General features: G+C 40.6%; 2 protein-coding genes and 1 pseudogene across 2 annotated transcripts; all 3 read right to left on the bottom strand.

Moving 5' to 3' along the window:
• Window positions 1-8,220: 8,220 nt before the first annotated feature.
• LOC128545546 (uncharacterized) lies at window positions 8,221-11,107 on the bottom strand (annotated as a pseudogene).
• Window positions 11,108-12,753: 1,646 nt separating this feature from the next.
• Window positions 12,754-13,743, bottom strand: LOC128515738 (trace amine-associated receptor 13c-like). The gene has a single exon (XM_053489900.1). The coding sequence runs from the start codon at window positions 13,741-13,743 to the stop codon at window positions 12,754-12,756; it is 990 nt and encodes a 329-aa protein (XP_053345875.1).
• Window positions 13,744-20,653: 6,910 nt separating this feature from the next.
• Window positions 20,654-21,646, bottom strand: LOC128514164 (trace amine-associated receptor 13c-like). Its single transcript, XM_053487895.1, has one exon. It carries the CDS (start codon window positions 21,644-21,646, stop codon window positions 20,654-20,656), a length of 993 nt encoding a protein of 330 aa, XP_053343870.1.
• Window positions 21,647-21,957: the final 311 nt, after the last annotated feature.

Raw genomic sequence — 21,957 nt, 5'->3', positions numbered from 1 at the left:
GCACTTTCTAAACCATGGGTAAAATAGAGCATAAATGAAGGGATTGATGGTGGAATTAATATAAATCAAGATCAGAAGTTTATGGATAGTTTCTGCCTGTAGTTCAATAACATTGCCAAATAAACTGTAAATAAAAGATGGAAGTAAACACACCAGAAACACAGACACTAAAATGCCGAGGACTTTAGCTGCTTTTCTCTCAGATTTCATCGAGTGTAAGGTGACTTTTTGTCTTTTAGACCGTGTGTAATTATTAAGCTCTCTGATAGCAGTGGCGTGTTTCTTAGCAATCACAAAAATTCGAGTATACAATATGATTATAACAGAAAATGGAAAAATAAATGATACAACAAGATCAATTATAGAACAAACCTCATTCAGAAAGTAAACACACTCTCCAGAACACATTGCAAAACTCATAAAGCCTCTATTAAAATAGTAGATTGCTGTGATATATGTCAAGCACAAACAGCAGTTGAAATAAACTACAGTCCATGTAGTTCTTCTAGTGACTCTGTTTGTGTAGAGAAATGGGTTTGAGAGGGACAAATACCGATCTACAGCAATTAGGGCAACATTATAGAAAGATAGGTCCATGAGGAAAGCACTAATTAATAAAAAACTGATGCAAAAATCTCTCCCAAAAACCCAGCATGTCTCGATTGCCCGGATTAACTCTGGAAGCATGAGGAAATCTGACACAGCCAGAGAGAGCACAAGTGTGTTGGATGGTGTCTGAAGCTGTTTGAAGTGCAAAACAGAGATGATGATGAGTAAATTTCCACACACTGTTAGCAGAACCACAGCAACTGAACACACATACAGTAAGATATAAACTGCAAGAGATACAGATCTCTCAGGACAGGAGAAATGTTCACAGCGTTCAGACTGGTTAAACTCCATCAGGGTAATAAATAAAATGATTTCTCTAATTTCTAAACAGTTTAAAATTATGCCACATACAGTATATAGGCTGGTACAGTTATAAACTATGGAAAATACAATCGAATGACTTGAGTTTTAAACAGCTCTAGTGCTTTTATAGTTTAATTTAATCCTGCCTTCTGAGCTTAAATTGATTTAATGGCAAATTTAAATGTGATTTGTCACAAAGACACACAGTATGGTATGCAGTGACATGCTTATACAATTTTTCGTGACCTAAAATAGACTAAGAAGGCAGGGAGCGGCGAATTGCAATAGAAAATAATGTAAAATATAAAATCTACAAATATATAAATACAATAAAATAATATGTAAAATTAAAGTATATAAAATGTATACTGTAAAAAGTATAAAATGTGTAACTTGTATGGATTGTGAAAAATAAAAAGGGGATTAAGGGGAAATATGTGGCAGGTGGGTATGGCAGGAGCAAAATAAGTGAACCATGGAGTGTGAAATGAGATGGTGATGGTATTGTTTTAAAATGTTTGTAAGTCCCCATGAAAAAATTGTCAAAAAAAATTTTAGGAGGCGCAGTTATTACTGATTAGAGAATTTAACATAATAGTATCCAAATGGGTGCATAACAAAGTCTCTAGTAAACATCAACTGTGATACAAGTGGGACACACACAATATACCGAATATTTGACAGGTGGCTTTAATTTTAGGGGTGATCAGTGTATGTGTATAACTAAAAAAGCATTCAGTGTTACTACATGACCAAAACACATATTTTAAACTGCCTAGTGGCATTTATTTTATTTTACATAAATTAAATCAATTTGGACATTTATAATGGCGACTGTAATGCTTGTAAGAAAACAATGCTAACAGGAGAGGATTTTTTATTATTTGTTTTTAAATTAGATGTATTTGCTTCCTGTAGTTCTTGTTTAAAAAATTTATTTCAGTGACATAAAAATCCTACAAAATGGTCAACCTAGGCCCCTTAATTTTAAGTGAACCTTTACATGCGTTATAGAATCCCAAAGAGATCATAGACTACTGTGCGCTTCCAACTTTGTGGCACAGTTTGAGGAAGGCTAACATATTGGTGTGTTGACCCATTGTCTTTATATATTTATTGATAAAGAGCATTAATTTAACTAGGCAGCAGCATTCACCCACAAAAATATTTATTGTCATGTCATGGTAAAGGACAGAGAGTCCCCTCTCTCGGATACTGGCAGACCAGATTCCCAAATCAAGATTCTGTAAAATAACACTTCTCCAGCTTCTGGGCAGTTATTAGAAGTGTGTTATCTTTAATAGCAGCTAGTTTTCACGTTTTTCATACTATTGGGCTTTGCCTTTTTTCTGTTTTTCTGCGCTTTTTGGAGAACGCGCGAGTATCTTCGTCTAAGAACAACAAACGGAATTCAGCTCAAATCAACTAAACTTCTATTTAGAGACGGTATCATGTCTACCATTCAGCTTGTGCAGTGCAGGATGTTTAGACATTCTTCCTCCGACAAAAGTAATTTTACTTGTGATAGGTGTGTGTTAGTGAGCACTCTGACGAAGAAGATATTAGCGTTAAAGGAGCGAATCCAGAGTCTGGAATTCAGAGAGGGTTAGAAAGCGTAAGAGCAGCATTATTCCCGTAGCCGACAGTGGTTAGGTGTATCCCAGGAGCTAGAGCACGGACATAGCAGGTAATCTTAGAGCTCTAGGACAGCATGGGTTCTCAAAGATAGTGGTAAATGCTGGAGCTAATAATATACCCCTTTGTCAGTCAGAAGTTAGCAAGGGTAACTTTACAGGTTACCCTTGTTTAAACTAGCAAAGGCGATGTCGATGAAGTAATATGCTCTGGTCCCATACCAATGCGATGTGGCGACGTAGCTTACACCAGGTTATGGTCGCTAAACCGCTGGATGTCCAGCTGGTGCTCCGAAACTTCATAAAAGTTGGAAGACCATTGAGGGCAAAACTGGCCTCAGGGTGAGACGGTGTCTATCCCATTTGGGAAGGCGCTGCTCTCATTTCTTGTATTATAGCTCACAGTCTCAGAAGAGGCCTAGTTAATCGGTGACAATACAGAGCCCATGCCAGAGAGCAGACAAACAGGCTAAACCAACCGTCTGCTAGCTCTGTAGAGTCGTCACTCAGGGTTCATCATATTGAGACTGTGTCTGTTCCCCAAGCTAAGCAAAAATGTAGAAAGACTCAGAAAGTCTGTTTTAGTGATTTAATTAAAATAGATACCACAAACTCGGATCACACTGAATGCGCAGCTAGGACTGTTAAATATTAGATCTCTCACATCTAAAGCAGTTATGGTTAATGAAATTATCACGGATCAGGAATTTGATATACTCTGTTTATAACAGAAACCTGGATTAAACAGGATGAGTATGTAGCTCATTAAGCTAGTCCTCCTGGATACAGCTACATACACCAGCTTTGGTTAACTGATAGAGGAGGAGGCATCACAATTATTCACAACGATAATCTGACTATCGTACAAAAACATAGACAGAGATTTAATGCATTTGAAGTTCTCTATAGTAACATAAGTGTAGGTACAAATATGAAGTCAGCTCAGTCGATCCCACTAATTATTATTTACAGACCCCCAGGGTCGTACTCTGAATTTCTTAGTGAATTTGCAGATTTGCTCTGAAACCTAATTGTTTCTGTAGACAAAGCGTTAATTGCTGGACATTTTAATATTCATTTTGAGAATCCAGAAGACCCTCTGAGAACAGCATTTATGTCCATACCAGACTCAGTGGAAGTAAATCAGTGTGTAGTAGGAGCCACTCATAAAGCAGGTCACACTTTAGATTTAATAATATTTTTTTTAGATTAAGCATAAGAAATTTATTTACAAGTCCATTGTCTGAAGTTATATCAGATCATTACCTTGTCTTAATTAAAGTGTGTCATAGTAAGAATGTAAACATAACACCGCGCTACCGTATTAAGTGTACATTCACATCAACTACCACACAGAGTATTATCAGTAATCTCCCACAGTTCCCAACTTCGATTAGATCACCGTCTGACCCCACAGAACTCGATCAGGCGACTGAATATTTAGAGTCGACATTTCGCTATACCTTAGATAATGTAGCTCCAGTTAAAAGAAAAATTAGTAGAGATAAGAAACTTGCTCCCTGGTATAACGATCACACGCGCACTTTAAAACAGACTGCTCGGAAATTAGAACATAAATGGCGTCAAACTAAATTGTTAGTATTTCAAAAGCATGGAAGGAGAGCATCCTGAACTATAGAAAAGCTCTTAGTGTAGCTAGATCAACATATCTCTCCACTCTTATAGAAAATAACAAAAATAATTCTAGATTTTTATTAAACACCGTAGCAAAATTAACTAGAAATAAGACCACTGCAGAAATCTCCACAACATTGTGCAATAGTGAGGACTTTATGAACTTTTTTACTAATAAAATTGTAAATATTAGGCAAAAAATTGAGGCTTTGAAACCAGACAATGTAATTGTTGCAGATGTTAATCTAGCCATGTCAGATCAGAACCTAGAATACTTTACTCCCCTTGAAGAGAATAAACTAATTTCTCTCACCTCTGCTGCAATTTCATCATCTTGTATATTAGATCCTGTATCGACTCATTTTCTTAAACAGATATTGTAATGCCCTATTGTCTGGTTGTTCAACTAGGTGCATAAACAAGCTTCAGTTAGTCCAGAATGCAGCAGCGAGAGTCCTCACTAGAACCAGAAGATATGAGCACGTCACCCCTATCTTATCTTCACTCCATTGGCTCCCTGTGAAATTTCGCATTGATTTTAAAATACTACTTTTGACATATAAAGCATTAAATGGTCTTGCACAGCAGTACCTGAGTGAACTGCTAGTGTCTTACGATCCGTCACGCCTACTTCGATCAAAGGATGCAGGCTGCTTATCAGTACCGCGTATACAGCTGGGAGCAGAGCTTTTTCTTACAAAGCCCCAAAGTTATGGAATAGTTTTTCAAATAGTGTTCGGGACTCAGACACAGTCTCAGTGTTAAAAACCTATTTATTTAATCTTTTATATTATTTAATATTTATTTTTATAAATAGATTAGCCTTGGGTAAAGGAGCAGATCTGGGGGACTCATGGACGTAGAGTATTATGGTGAACTGGTATGTTTAGATGCTGTCTTCCCCACTTTCATTAATCACTCAGGTTTGTTGATGGTGAGGTGATGGTTTGCTTTACATCTCAGGGAGCCCTCATGTCTGTGTTTTCTTCTGACTCCTCCCTTTTAGTGATGATGTCATAGTTAGTCCTGCCTGAGTCTCTGCTTGCACTCTACAGTGGATATACATTTACATTATACATTATGTGACTGTGACCACACCTAACTGTTATCTCTCCTCTTCTGCTCTCCCCTCTCCTGTTCTCTCTCTCCCCCTCTCTCTCCTTTCCTCTGTCTGTTGAGCTACACATGTCATTCCTGAGCTGCCAGTGATCCAGAATCCCTCTGCCCTCCGGACCTGTCTGACTCATCCTGGTGCCCCGCTTCTGATTGGAGTTCTCATCATAAAAATGCCATGAAGATAGGTCTGGCCTCAACTGGTGTTGACAGCTGTTTCTCTGAGGACTTGACTTGGCTGTAGTTGTTTAATAGTTCGGGACTGGAATTTCCTACAAATCTACCTCAGTCTCCAATAACTACCTGGACTCCATATTAACATCAGTTAACATCAACTATTATAGCTGAACTGGCTAACACACCTAACACACAGTATGAATGCAGATCAATTTCTGCTTTCTGTCTCACCCAAATGAGGATGGGTTCCCTGTTGAGTCTAGTTCTAGGAAGTTTTGCTTGTTACTGTCACCCTCAGCTTGCTAACCAGGTACTATCTATCTGACAATTTTGATTTATGCACACTCACATTCCATACAAACTTAAATAATTCTTTTGGTTGTGTAAAGCTGCTTAGCGACAATGACAATTGTTACAAGCGCTATACAAATCAAATTAAGTTGAATTGTTATTGGAACTGTTCCAGAAACCCTGTGCTGTTCATACCTGGATGTCACCATTTAGATTCTACAAATTTAACATTGGCCTTCCAGTGGTGTGAGATCAGAAGATAAACTTACAGTTTTTTATTCTGTCCTGGGTGTCAATCCCTTATGACATGGTGCCAATATGTTATTCAAATGACAGGGAATTAGAATGTGGGTTACATACAGTGGTGTGAAAAACTATTTGCCCCCTTCCTGATTTCTTATTCTTTTGCATGTTTGTCACACTTAAATGTTTCTGCTCATCAAAAACCGTTAACTGTTAGTCAAAGATAACATAATTGAACACAAAATGCAGTTTTTAAATGAAGGTTTACGTTATTAAGGGAGAAAAAAAACTCCAAATCTACATGGCCCCGTGTGAAAAAGTGATTGCCCCCCTTGTTAAAAAATAACTTAACTGTGGTTTATCACACCTGAGTTCAATATCTGTAGTCACCCCAGGCCTGATTACTGCCACACCTGTTTCAATCAAGAAATCACTTAAATAGGAGCTACCTGACACAGAGAAGTAGACCAAAAGCACCTCAAAAGCTAGACATCATGCCAAGATCCAAAGAAATTCAGGAACAAATGAGAACACAAGTAATTGAGATCTATCAGTCTGGTAAAGGTTATAAAGCCATTTCTAAAGCTTTGGGACTCCAGCGAACCACAGTGAGAGCCATTATCCACAAATGGCAAAAACATGGAACAGTGGTAAACCTTCCCAGGAGTGGCCGGTCGACCAAAATTACCCCAAAAACGCAGAGACAACTCATCCGAGAGGCCACAAAAGACCCCAGGACAACATTTAAAGAACTGCAGGCCTCAATTGCCTCAATTAAGGTCAGTGTTTACGACTCCACCATAAGAAAGAGACTGGGCAAAAACGGCCTGCATGGCAGATTTCCAAGGCGCAAACCACTTTTAAGCAAAAAGAACATTAAGGCTCATCTCAATTTTGCTAAAAAATGTCTCAATTATTGCCAAGACTTTTGGGAAAATACCTTGTGGACTGACGAGACAAAAGTTGAACTTTTTGGAAGGTGCGTGTCCCGTTACATCTGGCGTAAAAGTAACACAGCATTTCAGAAAAAGAAAATCATACCAACAGTAAAATATGGTGGTGGTAGTGTGATGGTCTGGGGTTGTTTGGCTGCTTCAGGACCTGGAAGGCTTGCTGTGATAGATGGAACCAGGAATTCTACTGTCTACCAAAAAATCCTGAAGGAGAATGTCCGGCCATCTGTTCGTCAACTCAAGCTGAAGCGATCTTGGGTGCTGCAGCAGGACAATGACCCAAAACACACCAGCAAATCTACCTCTGAGAGGCTGAAGAAAAACAAAATGAAGACTTTGGAGTGGCCTAGTCCTGACCTGAATCCTATTGAGATGTTGTGGCATGACCTTAAAAAGGCGGTTCATGCTAGAAAACCCTCAAATAAAGCTGAACCACAACAATTCTGCAAAGATAAGTGGGCCAAAATTCCTCCAGAGCGCTGTAAAAGACTCGTTGCAAGTTATCGCAAACGCTTGATTGCAGTTATTGCTGCTAAGGGTGGCTTAACCAGTTATTAGGTTCAGGGGGCAATTACTTTTTCACACAGGGCCATGTAGGTTTGGATTTTTTTTCTCCCTAAATAATAAAAACCATCATTTAAAAACTGCATTATCTTTGACTAATAGTTAAATGTGTTTGATGATCAGAAACATTTTGTGTGACAAACATGCAAAAGAATAAGAAATCAGGCAAATAGTTTTTCACACCACTGTATGTAACAGTCACTGAATCTCAGAAGCAGTTTCTACCCAGAAAATTTGGCTTGCCTAGGCAAAAAAATGTTGACTACAGTATTAATGTTAAATACAACTATATCTCACTGTTTTTACATTATTTATTTGATTTATGTGCTTACTGCTTGTATATGCATCATTTTTCCCCTACCTTATTAAATGAAAACTTTGCTGTGTTTTATTTAACAAGAGTTTCTTTTCCATTAACATATATAGTTTTTGACATGTGGTGCCTATTAAAAATGGGGGTGTGGTCAAATTCTAAAATACACACATTTTAAAGCACTTTTACTATAATCTGAATTATGAGTTTGTACTGTTATTGTTTTGTTGAAGGCAACACATGTTATTTTTAAAAATGTGGGGATCTTACTAAAATGCTGCTTTAATGATTATGACTATTTTTGAAACATCTCCTGGATGCACTGGGACGCATCATCAGTGATGTTTTCCTGAGGTCATCGGGTGTTTCGGGTCTCGCAACATCATACACCCTCACCCAGTCGACCGAGCCGGGGGTGATCAGGCCCCAACTTGCGTCCCAGTAGCAGCCCACGGATCTGCCATTTTTATCCAAAGCCACCGGGTGGCCTTCTCAGTGGCTTCGCTTGCGGACTTAATGGCCCACTTCTTTGCTGCTCCTATGATGCCCAGGCGGCTCAGAACCTTGCACAGTGATCTTCCTGCAAATCCCGTGCAGCCTACCTCTATAGGCTCGTAGAAGGTTCTCCAGGCTTCCTCCCTGCACTCCACCAGTTCCTGGTACTTAGCCCTCTTCCTCTCATTGGCCTCCTCAATGTTTTCCTCCCAGGGCACTGTCAACTCCAATATGATCAGCTGTTTTGAAGACTGAGAGGTCATGATCATATCTGGCCGGAGGGTTGTTATTGCAATGTGCTGGGGGAACTTCAGCTGTTTCCCCAGATCCACCTGCAGTTGCCAGTCAGATGCAGTGTGGAGCAGGCCTGTTGTCATCTGTTGGTGTGCCCTGGGTTTTTCCCCAGCTTTAACAAAGGAGACTGCCTTCTTCGGGGCATGTTGTTTTTTGCTGGAGCTGATGGCTGAGGCTAGACTCTTAGCGACTGCCTTGAGCACCTGGTCATGGGGCCACCGATAGCAGCCTTCCGCCAAAGCCTTCACGCAGCCACTGAGGAGGTGTTCCAAAGAACATCTGCCGGAGCACAGAGGGCAGGAGGGTGTCTCACTTTTCCCCCACACATGGAGGTTCGCTGGGCTTGGTAGGGCATCATAGATGGACTGCGCCAGGAAGCAGCCCCGCTGAAAGTCTGGCTGCAAGATGTTTGCCCAGGTAATCCTTCGCTGCAGTACACTCTTCCACCTCATCCACGTCCCATTGCCCTACTCACTCGCTCTTCCTCCACACCCGCTCTAACTTCTTCCTGAATCAGATGGTGTCTTTTCTTTCCTCGGGTCTGGCTGATGGGGGTCTTTGGGAAGTAGCCCAAACCTGCTCTACCTGTTGCCACAGTGCCCAGCAGTCTCCTTCTGTCTTAGGCGCGACTCTGCCAGCTCCACTGCTTCCCCAGCCCTCCACTTCCTTCCTGTCCTCACCTCGATACCAGCTGCTGACACCTTGCAGTCCTTTGAGTCCCTGTACTGTAGGGCCTCCCTGGTGCGTGGCACCATAAACTCTTCTTTGAGGACACTAAGAGGCAGCTGCAGAATGTTGCTTGTTCCATACAGGGCAGCGCTGGTGAGGCTGCGAGGAAGGCCCAGCCACTTTTGAAGAAAGCTGCTGATCCTTCTCTCTAGGGTCTCACCTGCTGTCATTGGGACTGCATAAATCAGCAGGGGCCACAGAATGCGGGGTAGTATTGAATGCTGGTAGATCCAGGCTTTGAACCTACTGGGGAAGCCAGACTTGTCTACCCTGGTGAGCCAGGTGCCGAGCTTAAACTGGCCTCCTGGATGGCTGCTGAATCCTTTAGGCTGGAGTTGAACAGTTTTCCCAAGCTCTTGATGGGTTGCTCTGTGATGGTTGGAATGACAATTCCTGAGATGCAAAATGGAACTTGTCGATCACCTTTCCCTTCTTCAGCACCATGGACCTTGATTTGGAAGGCTTAAAACTCATCCTTGTCCAGCTGATGATTCTTTCGAGCCCTTGTAAGATCCACCTGCACCCTGGTACTGATGTTGTTGTTACTGTGAGGTCATCCATATAGGCTCTGATGGGGGGTGGTCGCACACCAGACTTAGTCAGACGCGCTCTGCACTCCACCTCGGCTGACTTGACCACCATATTCATGACTAGGGAAAAGAGGACAACAGAGATGGTGCAGCCTGTAGTTATCCCTTTTCCTATGCAATGCCAGTGTGATGTTTCGGACCTAGAAGTGACTCTCATCCTGAAGTTATTATAATAATCCAGAATGAGGTCCTTGATTTTTCTGGGAACATGGTGGATGTGCAGAGCGAGCTCTATCAGCTTATGTGGTATGGACCCATAGGTGTTTGCTAGGTCCAACCACAAGACCGCTAGGTCGCCTTTGTTCTCATGAGCCTCTCTGATCAGTTGTGTTACTACTCCCGTGTGTTCCAAGCAGCCAGGTGTGCCGGAGATCCCTCCTTTCTGCACTGACGGATCAATGTAGCTGTTCTTGAGGAGAAACTCAGTCAGTGTAGTAGTTTAGTAGTGAGATGGATCAAAACGGACTGATATCTCTTGAGTTATCCTCTTTGGGGATCCAAACTCCCTCAGCACACCTCCACTGGTTAGCCACTTTTCCCCTTCTCCAAATCACCTTCAGGACCCTCCACAGATGCCTTAGAAGTTCTGGGCAGCGCTTGTAGACCAGATAAGAAATTCCACTGGGGCCCGGTGCAGATGCCGATCGGGCCGCCTTGATGACCTCCTCAACCTCATTCAGGCTTGGCTCCTTCAGGTTGAACTCTGCTGTCGGGGGGCTTGGGTGGATGAGGGCTTTGTTGGGCTCCAGTTCCAGTTCTCTCAGAGGATCGCTTAAGGTGTCTTCGAAGGAAGCGATTTACTTGCTCTATGGAGCACTCCAGCCGACCACTGCGCTTGTCCCCAAGCAGTTGTTTTGTAAAGCCAAAGGGATTGGCAATGAATGCTGCTCGCTTCCTCGCTTGCTCTCTTCCCCGTCTCCGGTGCCACTCCGCTCTGCGAAGAGTCATCAATTTCTTATGCAAGATGTCTCTCAGTTCTTCTAAGGATTTTTTCTCCTTATTGATAGCAGCCTTGTACTGCTTCTTGAGGGTGCGGAGCTCCTGACGCAGATGATGTATCCAGGTGGCCCTGCGGTTCATTGTGTAGGACGTAGATTTTGATTTTCCTTTGTCAACCTGCCCAAATCTTTCTGAAGCATAGCTGAAGATGATGGTAGTCATTGTTGTTGTCAGCCGTGGCCTGGATGATGTTGGACACATCCTTGTCAAACTGCATCCACTCGCTTCTCTTGCTGGCTGGGGGCCACCTAATCCGCTGCTGTGGAGTTACTTTGCTTGGATTATGAGTCCGAGGTACGTGGAGGGACTTGACTCTGTAGGTTGCCTCCTGGCCGGGCTCCTCCTGCGTCTCACCAGGTACAAGACCTGTGCGTTGTACCTCCTTCTCTTTTTCCAAGCATTTCATTCTGGTCTGATGGATTTTTAGGCCACGTTGATGACAGAGCCACGTTGATGACAGAGTTTACTCATCACTGTGCAAATTTCTACAGTCCAATTCATATCATACTTGACATTTGTTCAGCTGCTGTGGTTCTGCTAACGGTGTGTGGAAATCCACTCATCATCATACCAGTTGTTCACTTCAAGCAGCTTAAGACAACAAGCAACATACTCAAGAACTCTCTGGCTGTGTCAGATTTCCTTGTTGATGCTTTTAATAACATTCCAGAATTAATTTAGACAATCAAGTCATGCTGCATTTTTGTCTAATTTTTTTTTTTGGATAGTTGTCATTTACATTAAGTCCATAATCAAGGTGAAAAAAAGGTGTGCTCTGGTCTGATAAAACACTTATAGGCTTATATGCCTTTATCTTTTACAGTTAGACCAGTCTAATAGCATCCCATAAAAATAGGCCTGTAAGCATGTCTAATCCTTGGGGGTGTGTATGGTTACCCTTGTGCACATGTTCGTTTGTTTAAAATCCCTTACTATTAGCAGCTAGTGCAGCTAGATTGATGGGTTAACAAACAATTGCATCGTTCTTCACTGTAAACACATCTGGCCTCCAAGAAAGTTATTTCACTACATTTGTTTTTGTTTGTGATACTTGAAAGAAGTTTGTTTGTTTACTTGTTTGTTTTTGTCTTGGGGTTATAATTATTGTGCTGTATGTAACCACAAGCATAAAATCTTTATATTGTTCATAAAATCTTTATATTGTTTCATGAGAAAGGGAAGATTCAGTTCAGTAAGTTTAGATTACATTCTCCATCGGGGCCTATGCAGTGAATGCTGGTTGACAGTGCTGATGTTGAACATTCCTGGTGTTTAGTGCTATCCTTTTGTGCAGGCAGGGAAATAAGGATAAAGCCTAACATAAAAAATAAAAAAAAACATATCGAACACCTCTGCACATTCAACATCAAGTTACATCCCTAGGTTAGAATAAGGTCAATCTGGACTCATTAGTAGTCCACACGACCTTTTTCTATTCCTCCACAGTTAAAGGTTCATAATCTCTTATACACTGAAGCCATTTTTCTAATTCACTTTACTAAGAAGTGGTTTGCTCATGTTCACACAGCTGCTTAGTCCTGATTTTTTTATTTTTTTTATTTTTTTGACTGTATGTATGGAAATGCTAATTATAGTAATTTCAAATCTGCTTAAATGTTTTGGTGATGGACTTTTTCTTTAATAGTTATTATTTTCTTAACCAAGCAGTGCATCTACTTTTTGATATTATATAAATTAAATAAAACATAAAATTACATAAAAAATACAATATATTAATGGTTCTCACAAAGGTAACTTACATGATCAACAGTTAGGCACAACATCAGAAGAAGTTGGGAAAAGCCTTTTTATGAAAGAACATTGATTAAAGCAGATTGTGTTTGACATATTTTTAAAGTTGTAATTAGGTTCATGCACCTCCTAAACCATGGGTAAAACAGAGCATAAATAAATGGATTAATGGTGGAGTTAAGATAAAGCCAGATCAAAAGTGTATGGATAGTTTCTGCCTGAAGTTCAATAAGGTTGCCTAATAAACTGTATATAAAATATGGAAGTAAACACACCAGAAACACAGACACTAAAATGCCGAGGACTTTAGCTGCTTTTCTTTCAGATTTCATTGAGTGTGAGGTGATTTTCTGTGATTTAGGCCGTGTGTGATTATTAAGCTCTCTGATAGCAGTGACATGTTTCATAGCAATCAAAAACACTCGAGTATACAATATAATTATGACAGAAAGTGGAAAAAGAAATAAATATGTAAGCTCAATTACAGACCATACCTCATTCAGAAAGAGAAAACACTGTCCAGGACACAGTAGAAAACTATTTTGTCCTTCATTAAAATTATATAATGTTATACTATAACCTAGACACACACACCAGTTAGAATAAACCACAATACACATTGTCCTTGTGGAGATTTTGTTTGTATAGAGAAATGGGTTTGAGAGAGCCAAATACCGATCTACAGCAATGAGAGCAATATTATAGATGGACAAGGCCATGATAAAAGAACCAGTTAACCAAAAAATGGTGCAAAAATCTTTGCCAAAAATCCAGCATGATTCAATTGTCCAAATTAACTCTGGTAGCATCACTAAAGCACCAACGAGGAAATCTGACACAGCCAGAGAGAGCACAAGTGTATTTGTTGGTGTGTGAAGCTGCTTGAAGTGAAGAACAGAGATGATGACAAGCAGGTTTCCACACACTGTTAGCAGAACCACAGCAGCTGAACAAACATACAGTAAGATATAAACTGCAGGAGATACAGATCTCTCTGGACAAGAGAAATGCTCACAATGAGACTGGTTTAACTCTGTCAGGTTCATAAATACAGAATTTCAAATCTCTTTAACCTTATCAAAAATGACATCATTTTGAATGTTTCATTCTAAAACAGTCACACTACAATTTGATAATACAACAAATAAAACAAGCCAGCTCTGGTATTTTTATAGTTAATGTTTGACCACACCCCCAAGCTTAATTGACAGTTCCAGACAAATATGTTGCTAGAAAAGCTGCCTTTAATGTCATTGGTATTATGTATGTTTTTTTAATCGTATATGTAACTGGAAATGAAAACCAATAATCAATAGTTCCTACACTTAAGCGGGATGGTTTGTGTTCTACTTATCAAAACAGTGTGTCACATATGTGTTGACATCAATTCTGTAGTAAGCAATCCTTTGTCCACGTAAATGTTGAAAATGCCTGATATGCAGCTGTAACTTCTATGTGATAAGACGGGGGCATACCTAACCTAACCGCCAAAAAGACGAAGACTACGTACGCCAGCAGAGGCAGCGTAGCGCTTGCAAGGGCTAAAGAGTGGGCGAGCTTGATTCCTTCACACGACCATGACGATGGAAGGGCGGAAGAATGAGCTGCTTGCAAGTATTTATTGGTGGTTACCTTCAGACCCCCATGATGAAAGGGTCGAGGCTGTTCAGACTAGTGTCAGTCCATCCAAATCGAATGTGGTTGCAAAACTAAGCCATGCCTCACATTGGTTCCCCTTTTGGTGCAAACATTAGCCTGGTGTTTTGGCTGTCATGTGGGGCCCATCCGGGTGGAGTATTTTAATACCTTTTATAAAGTAAATGCGCTTGAGCTCTGTTCATGCTACCAATTTTCCGTATACACCAGTGTTTTTTTTAATAAAGCAAGCTTTCGATTGATATCAAATATCCCATTTCTTGCACACTCATTTCTACATTCATCTAATAAAAGGAGTTTGAAAATGCTGATTACACCTTTTAGGTTATGCAAAATCACCAAACATACACACTGGAATAAACATGCTGAGTAAATATATATATATACGTTTTTGCCCTACTGGTACCCTTTAAAGATTGTTTAAAATAATATTTATACTGTATGCCTCTTTGTTTATTGAGCCACGAGGAGAAACATGGAACAACCTGTGTTCTTGGGTCAATGAGAGGGTCTAAGTGTGCCTTGATGGTTCATCCCCAACTTGAACTGAAGCTGTAAAACTGTCTGCTTTGTTTACAGATTTACACCATTATTTTGGATTTTACTTCAAGGCATGTGATCTCTGCCTGGCTCCAGGCACAGCAAACTTCCTGTCCCATGCCCGGTTAAGTTTCCTATGGCTTTGTTTCATAAAGCCTGCTTTATGTTTGCAGATCAGATAAGGTATTGGGATGGCACTATTCAGCTGGAAGAGTGGTTCTGGAATGTGATTGGTTGCTTGTTCTTTTTGGTGGCCTGTTCAACCCTACAATAATGATAATGTGTACGTGTGTAAAAGCCCATGAGTCAGATAGAACAATATATATGCAGAGATTGTAATGATAATTAAACAAGTGAGGGTCAGAGCCAGAGAGTCGAGAAGTCCACAATATCAGCTAGTGGTCGATAGACAAATTCAGAAATCTGTAACATAGAAATCCATGAAAGCAGAGAATCTATAGTGGCCAACCCAGGAGTGGTTTTAGAACCTGAAGATAAACAGAACATACCTCCCATGAGGCGATCCAAATTTTAGAGTCAAACTGTGGTCCTCAAAAAACTAATTCTGTTAATATAACATTTACCCAAACCACATGTCAAGCTGTCTCTTTAGTAAATTACTTACTTTATCAAAGTTTATTAATTAACTTAAAGACATAGAGATGGAAAGGATATACAGTGTTACGGATGCAAGGACACACTTACAAATTCATTCAATTACGTCGAAAAGATTCACATAAAACATATTATTTTCACAATTAATATGTTAATGAGTCAGAGCATAAAAAATCACACATACCCACAGCAATGACACTCCGACCTGCTCAAGTACAAAAAAGAGAGGAGGGACAAAATACTACATCTGCAGTACCATTAACAGCCACCGGAGGAAGGCATTCATACACCAAAAAATATAACCAAAACCTTTATTTTATGAAATTCACACAAGATTCTTTACTCTTTAAATAAAACCTTCTTTTTAACCATGTTACAGCAGCAGGTAAGAGTGATTAAAGATAGGGATGGAAATGTACTGACAGTTGCCAGGAGGGTGATGGAAAAATAGAAGAAGTACTTTGAAGAGATTAAGAGTGATTTTGGACAGTAAAAGGATCCCAGGGGAATAGAAGAGAAGTGTATTGGTGCTGATGTTTAACAACAAGGGAGATGTGCAGAGCTGCAGCAACTACAGAGGAAATAAACTGATGAGACATTCAATGAGGCAGTAGGAAAGAGTAGTGGAGGCTAGGTTAAGGGCAGGGGTAACAATTTGCGAGCAGCAATATGGTTTTGTGCCTAGAAAGAATACAACAGATGCAGTATTTTCTTAATGATATTGATGGAAAAGGACAGAGAAAACGTCTCGGGTTACTTTGCTGTAACCCTGTTCCCTGAAAGCGGGAACGAGATGCTGCGCAAAAGTGCCATGGGAAACGATTCCTCGTGATCGGTTGTGGAGCACGTGTGTGTCAAACACGCCAAATATTTTGGCATGTATAACCTCAGGCAGGTGACGTCAACCGATGAGGTGCACCTGGAGGTTATAAATAGGCATGAACCGGAAACACCCTCAGGTCAATTTTGTCTGAAGGATGTCCAGTCACGCATGCAGTGCGGCATTGGAGCGCAGCATCTCGTATCGCTTTTTCAGGGAACAGGGTTACAGCAAAGTAACCCGAGACGTTCCCTTTCAAAAGCTACACTTGATGCTGCGCGAAAGCGCTATGGGAACGAGAATACCCACTCCGCCGCACTGCAAGTGTCTGGACCCCCAGGGTTGTGTAGTGTGCGCACAGTACCCCCAAGGAGTCCTAGACCCCGCGAGCCTGGCATCCAACCATGATGCCTGACCGATGTCTTGCGGAAAGGCAGCCTGCCGCATGCCATGTTTGGAAGCCCCTCTTGCCGGAGCAATAGATGAGGCAAGCTTCCTGGTCGAACGGCCCTAATCACTAGAGGCGAAGTATGCCACTCGCCTCATAGGCTAGAGCACTAGCATCTTTAACTCGACTCGTCTAATGGCGGCGGCCCTTGGGCCGCGACCCCACAACATATGAAACCCTGCTCTAATTTACGGGCCTGGCTTAATGCAGAGGTGTGCTGTAAATTGAAGAGCATGAGCTGGACACAGCGAATGAAGACTTACTGCTCCGGAGCTAACGGCGGAAGACAGAAGGCTTCGACTGTGGGAGATAGTTGGGTAAGAATGCAGAACGGCTTTTTTTTTTTTTTTTTGCAGAAACTTCCAGCACTGTAACAATTTGGCAGTGGCCTGGGTCTACATGTTTTATGTCCTGGAATGTAAAAGATCCTGAAGGACAGAATTTGTCCTGTCCTTCTAGGCTAGGGCACTAGCATCTCCAACCCAACTCGTCTAATGGCGGCTGCCCTTCGGCCGCGGCCCCAAGACGTATGAAACCCTGCTCTAATTTACTGCCCGGGCTTAATGCAGAGATGCGCTGTAAATTGAAGAGCATGAGCTGGACACAGCGACTGAAGTCTTAACTGCTCCGGAGCTAACGGCGGAGGACAGAAGGCTTCGACTGTGGAAGATAGTTGGGCTGGAATGTAAAAGATCCCGAGGGACAGAATTTCTCCTGTCCTCCTAGGCTAGGCGCTAGTATCTCTAACCTGACTCGCCTAATGGCGGCTGCCCTTCGGCTGCTGCCCCGAGACATATGAAATCTGCTCTGATTTACGCCACTGGCTAGTGCGGTGGTGTACTGTAAATCCTAAGGAGCATGAACTAGACACAGTTAATGAAGTCTTACTGCCATGTAGCTGTAACGGCGGAGAACAGAAGCTTCGAAGACAACTGCAGAAGATAGTTGGGTGAGGATGCAAAAGTGTTAGGTTCCGGGACTGTGGAGATTCCCCGCGTCATAGCCCCGCCTCCTCTCTCGTCATTAGGGGCTTCCCCAGGTCCTCAGTCACTAAGCACACGCAGACACACACCACCTCGCTTTTTTACTCATACTGCACTGATATACTAAACTTCTCTGGATTCTAATAAAATCTCTTAAGAAGGAACAGTCTGCTATTGGGTTCACTCCTATTCATCCCCACCTGTGACATATGTATTATCAGACAGCAGTACCAGTTTGGTAGCAATGCCCTCAAATGCCTGGGGACTAAAAAAATGTTTTAGTTATGTCTTGTGCTCTTTGGTAGTTTGGCAATTACAAATATTGATCTACTTGCAAAATAAAAAACACTGTATGTAAGGTTTTATAATATTGTAAGACATTGTTATCTAATAAGAAGATTCCTCTGCCTTGAGAACAGACCCCTCACTGTGCTTTCTTATGCCCTATGTGGTAACACCTTTTATATCCTGTAACCAGACGGATATACATCCAAATGGCTCATGTCTGCTAGGACCCTTTTGTTTAAACAGAAGAATGCAAATGTATTTCCTCTCTCCTGTCTACCTCCGGGTCCCTCTATGACTGACATGTTAATGACTGGTTCTTTTGATGTTCAGGACGTAGCACCGTTTAAATGTGGTCTCTTTGTTTAGAATAAACAGAGATCTTCAGACATCATGCCTACGTGTGTGTGTGCGCGTTTTTCTCTCCCGGTCAAACGGGCCCTGACCGGTAAGTGTTCTTTTCTTAACTTAAAACTTAGCTCAGACACACTTTTTCTTCATTTCAAACATAACACTGTAGCTACAACAAAATTCTATTAAATTTTATTTGTATAGCGCTTTTAACAATTTACATTTTCACAAAGCAGCTTTACACAATCAAAAGAATTAAGTTTGTATGAGATATGAATGTGTATGAATCAAAATGATAAGATTGTCCCTGATGAGCAAGCCAAGGACGATGGCGACAGTGACAAGGAAAAACTCCCTGAGATGGTAATAGGAAGAAACCTTGAGAGGAACCAGACTCAGCAGAGAACCCATCCTCATTTGGGTGAAACGGATAGTAGGGATTGATCTGCATAATACTATGTGAGACTGCAAGTTCAGTATACCAGGAGATGTGTATAATTAAATGGAGTCCAGTTTGTTTCTGGAGGCTCAGGTAGACTGTAGGAAATTCCAGTCATGAACCTGCTTTACACAATCAAAATGATGATTTAAGTTTGTAATGCTCAGCTTTGTTATTTAACCTAGTTACACAGATACGGGCTCATGAATCTAACGTCCAGTATTGCAGAGGGTAGTAAAAAGTCCGGCAAGAATTAAAAAAAGGTAAATCCAGCTTGTCATTAGCTCCACTCTCTCTCTCTTGAAAATAATACAGTGCTGTTTTCTCCTCATCTCTCTCCGCTCTCACTTTAAAGGTGGACCAGGTGATCTCCTGCGTCACCGCTGAACTCTCGCTATCTCGCTATATGTCTGCGAATTCTCGCGAGAGTACCTTTCGTGACTACCACCGACTGTCTGTGGTGTAATTGAGAAAATGAAACCCTAAAGGACACTTATGGGGCACGGCTGCTCTCCCTTTATAAGCTTATGCCATTTGTTTTTATTTCCCTATAAGAAGCCTTTTATGTGGCTTCCCTACATAGAGTTCCCCCCCCACACACCTTCTGGCTTTGGAGGAGAGTGTCTGTACGGGCACTTTAAAGTCTCCACATTATGTACAAGGGTTTTTAGGAAGGGTACCACAAAACATGGTGTAATTAATTTCCTTTTTTTATATTTTTAATTTCCGCTGGTCTCTCTCACTGGGCGCTAGCTTAGCAGACAAGTTTTGCTGGTGAATGGTGTGTGTGTGCGGCATCGGCCAAACCAGTTTGCCCGGTCGAAAGTGCACTTCTTTTCATCGGGTATCGTCGAGCCTGGCTTGTTTGGCTCTTCGTGTTTTATGGTTGTGATTCCCTTCCTCTGTGACGATTAGTAATACAGTGTTATGCTGAGTGTGTATCCTGTTGCTCCACCTTCCTCAGTTTGCTTTGGCCACTGTCTTACGCTTCCGGCATACCTCACATGTCTTGATATAATGCCAGACATCCTTGCGTACGCTGTGGTTAAAGTGCCACAATTGAGTGTATGTTTGTGAATGGAGAGGTATGTCTGTGTGCATCCCTCCATTTCTCAGTTGATTTTACTACAAACACATTTGCACACAGACAACTCTAAAGAAGTCAAAAGAACCCCAATTAAACACAGAGCAATTAGTAATATGCCATAGTCAGTACATTCACTATTGAGGTTTCTCAGCTTAAACTACTCCTAAATTTATCTTTGCTCTTGTGATGTAGTTCTTAAAGCTCAAAGCATTTATTTATTCATAAAAAATAATTATGGGTCACATAAGGACAAACTAGCACAGATATATATGATCAAGTGTTTAATTGTTGTTTTAGTTTGTTTCTATGACCAATAATAATAATAATAATAATAATAATAATAATGAGCCAACTCTTTGAATATTTAAAACAAGGTTGTCTTCCAGTTAACACATTATTATTATTATTATTATTATTATTATCATTATTATTAATACCCCAAACAATTACCCAAAAATTAAAACACATAAACATGATTTAAAAATATTTTTCCATAACTAGTTAAAGTTAAAACAGTAATTTGTAGAAAACAGGTTAATATATGTTGTATTTTGCTTATAGATCAGTAAAATACCTGGACAACACCAGCTGCGTATCAGTATCTCTATCTGTGTAATCTTTGTTTTTTATATATATTGAAGTTTCCATTTTCCCCAAAGTGTCAGACATTTCTCTACGTACAGGGAGGGTACAACAGTGCACACTGACTGTTCAGTCAAAAAAAAAAGCTGTTTATGAAAGAACATTGATTAATGCAGAGTCAGTCTGGAATATCAGCAGTGTTATAATTAATTTAATACACCGCCTAAACCATGGGTAAAATAAAGCATATATGAATGGATTCACGGTGGAGTTAAGATTGAAAACAATCACGAGTTTATTAACAGTTTCTAAATGTGGTTTGATAATATCGCCTAATAAACTGTAAATAAAAAATGGAAGTAAACACATCAGAAAAACAGACACTAAAATGCCGAGGACTTTAGCTGCTTTTCTCTCAGATTTCATTGAGTGTGAGGTGATTTTCTGTGTTTTAGATCGTGTGTGATTATTAAGCTCTCTGATAGCAGTGGCATGTTTTTTAGCTATCACAAAAACCAGAGTATAAAATATGATTATGACAGAAAATGGAAAAATAAATGAATATACAAGATTTATTACAGACCAAATCGGACTCAGAGCGAGAAAACACTGTCCAGGACAAAGTACAGAGTTTGTGAAACTCCCATTAAAATAACAGACTGCTGTAATATATGTCAGACATACACACCAATTTGAATAAACTACAGTGCATGTAGTCCTCATAGAGATTTTGTTTCTGTAGAGAAATGGGTTTGAGAGAGCCAAATACCGATCTACAGCAATCAGTGTGATATTATAGATGGAAAGGTTCATTAGGAGACCACTAATCAAAGAAAAGAAAATGCAGAAATTCTTTCCAAAAATCCAGCATGATTCAATTGTCCAGATTAACACCGGAAGCATCACTAAAGCACCGATGAGGAAATCTGATACTGCCAAAGAGAGCACCAGCATGTTTGTTGGTGTGTGAAGCTGCTTAAAGTGACAAAGAGAGATGATGACAAGCAGATTTGCACACACTGTTAGAAGAACCACAGTTGCTGCACACAAGTACAGTAAGATATAAACTGCAGAAGATACAGACCTCTCTGGACAGGAGAAATGCTCACAGCGATCAGACCGGTTAAACTCTGTTAGGTTCATGAATACAATGTTTTAATTTCTTTTAAAAAATGTTCTGTCTTACCTGAAAAACAATAGCAGTAACACATTCATAATCCAATACATAACAGTGTAAACTATCACATACTTTTATAGCTTATATTTTGACCCAACCTCCAGGTGTGATTGACAGTTTTGAATATGGAGACAATGTTAATTGCCCACAGTTATTTTTCAGCAAATAATATATAAACAGGCAAACTACTAAATTAAATGATGTATTTTTAAAAAAGCTACAAAAATATTCAATAATAAATATCAAATGTACATGGAGTACATGACTGAAATCTGGA

Source organism: Clarias gariepinus, chromosome 2 (genome assembly GCF_024256425.1).
Source record: "Clarias gariepinus isolate MV-2021 ecotype Netherlands chromosome 2, CGAR_prim_01v2, whole genome shotgun sequence".
Classification (NCBI taxonomy): Eukaryota; Metazoa; Chordata; class Actinopteri; order Siluriformes; family Clariidae; genus Clarias; species Clarias gariepinus.
Note: the sequence above shows the minus strand (reverse complement) of the source record. Positions and strands in the feature narration are given on the sequence as shown.

Excerpts from the sequence above, each read along its gene's own strand:
- LOC128515738 (XM_053489900.1), bottom strand. The coding sequence starts at position 13,743 with ATGAACCTGACAGAGTTAAACCAGTCTCATTGTGAGCATTTCTCTTGT.
- LOC128514164 (XM_053487895.1), bottom strand. The coding sequence starts at position 21,646 with ATGAACCTAACAGAGTTTAACCGGTCTGATCGCTGTGAGCATTTCTCC.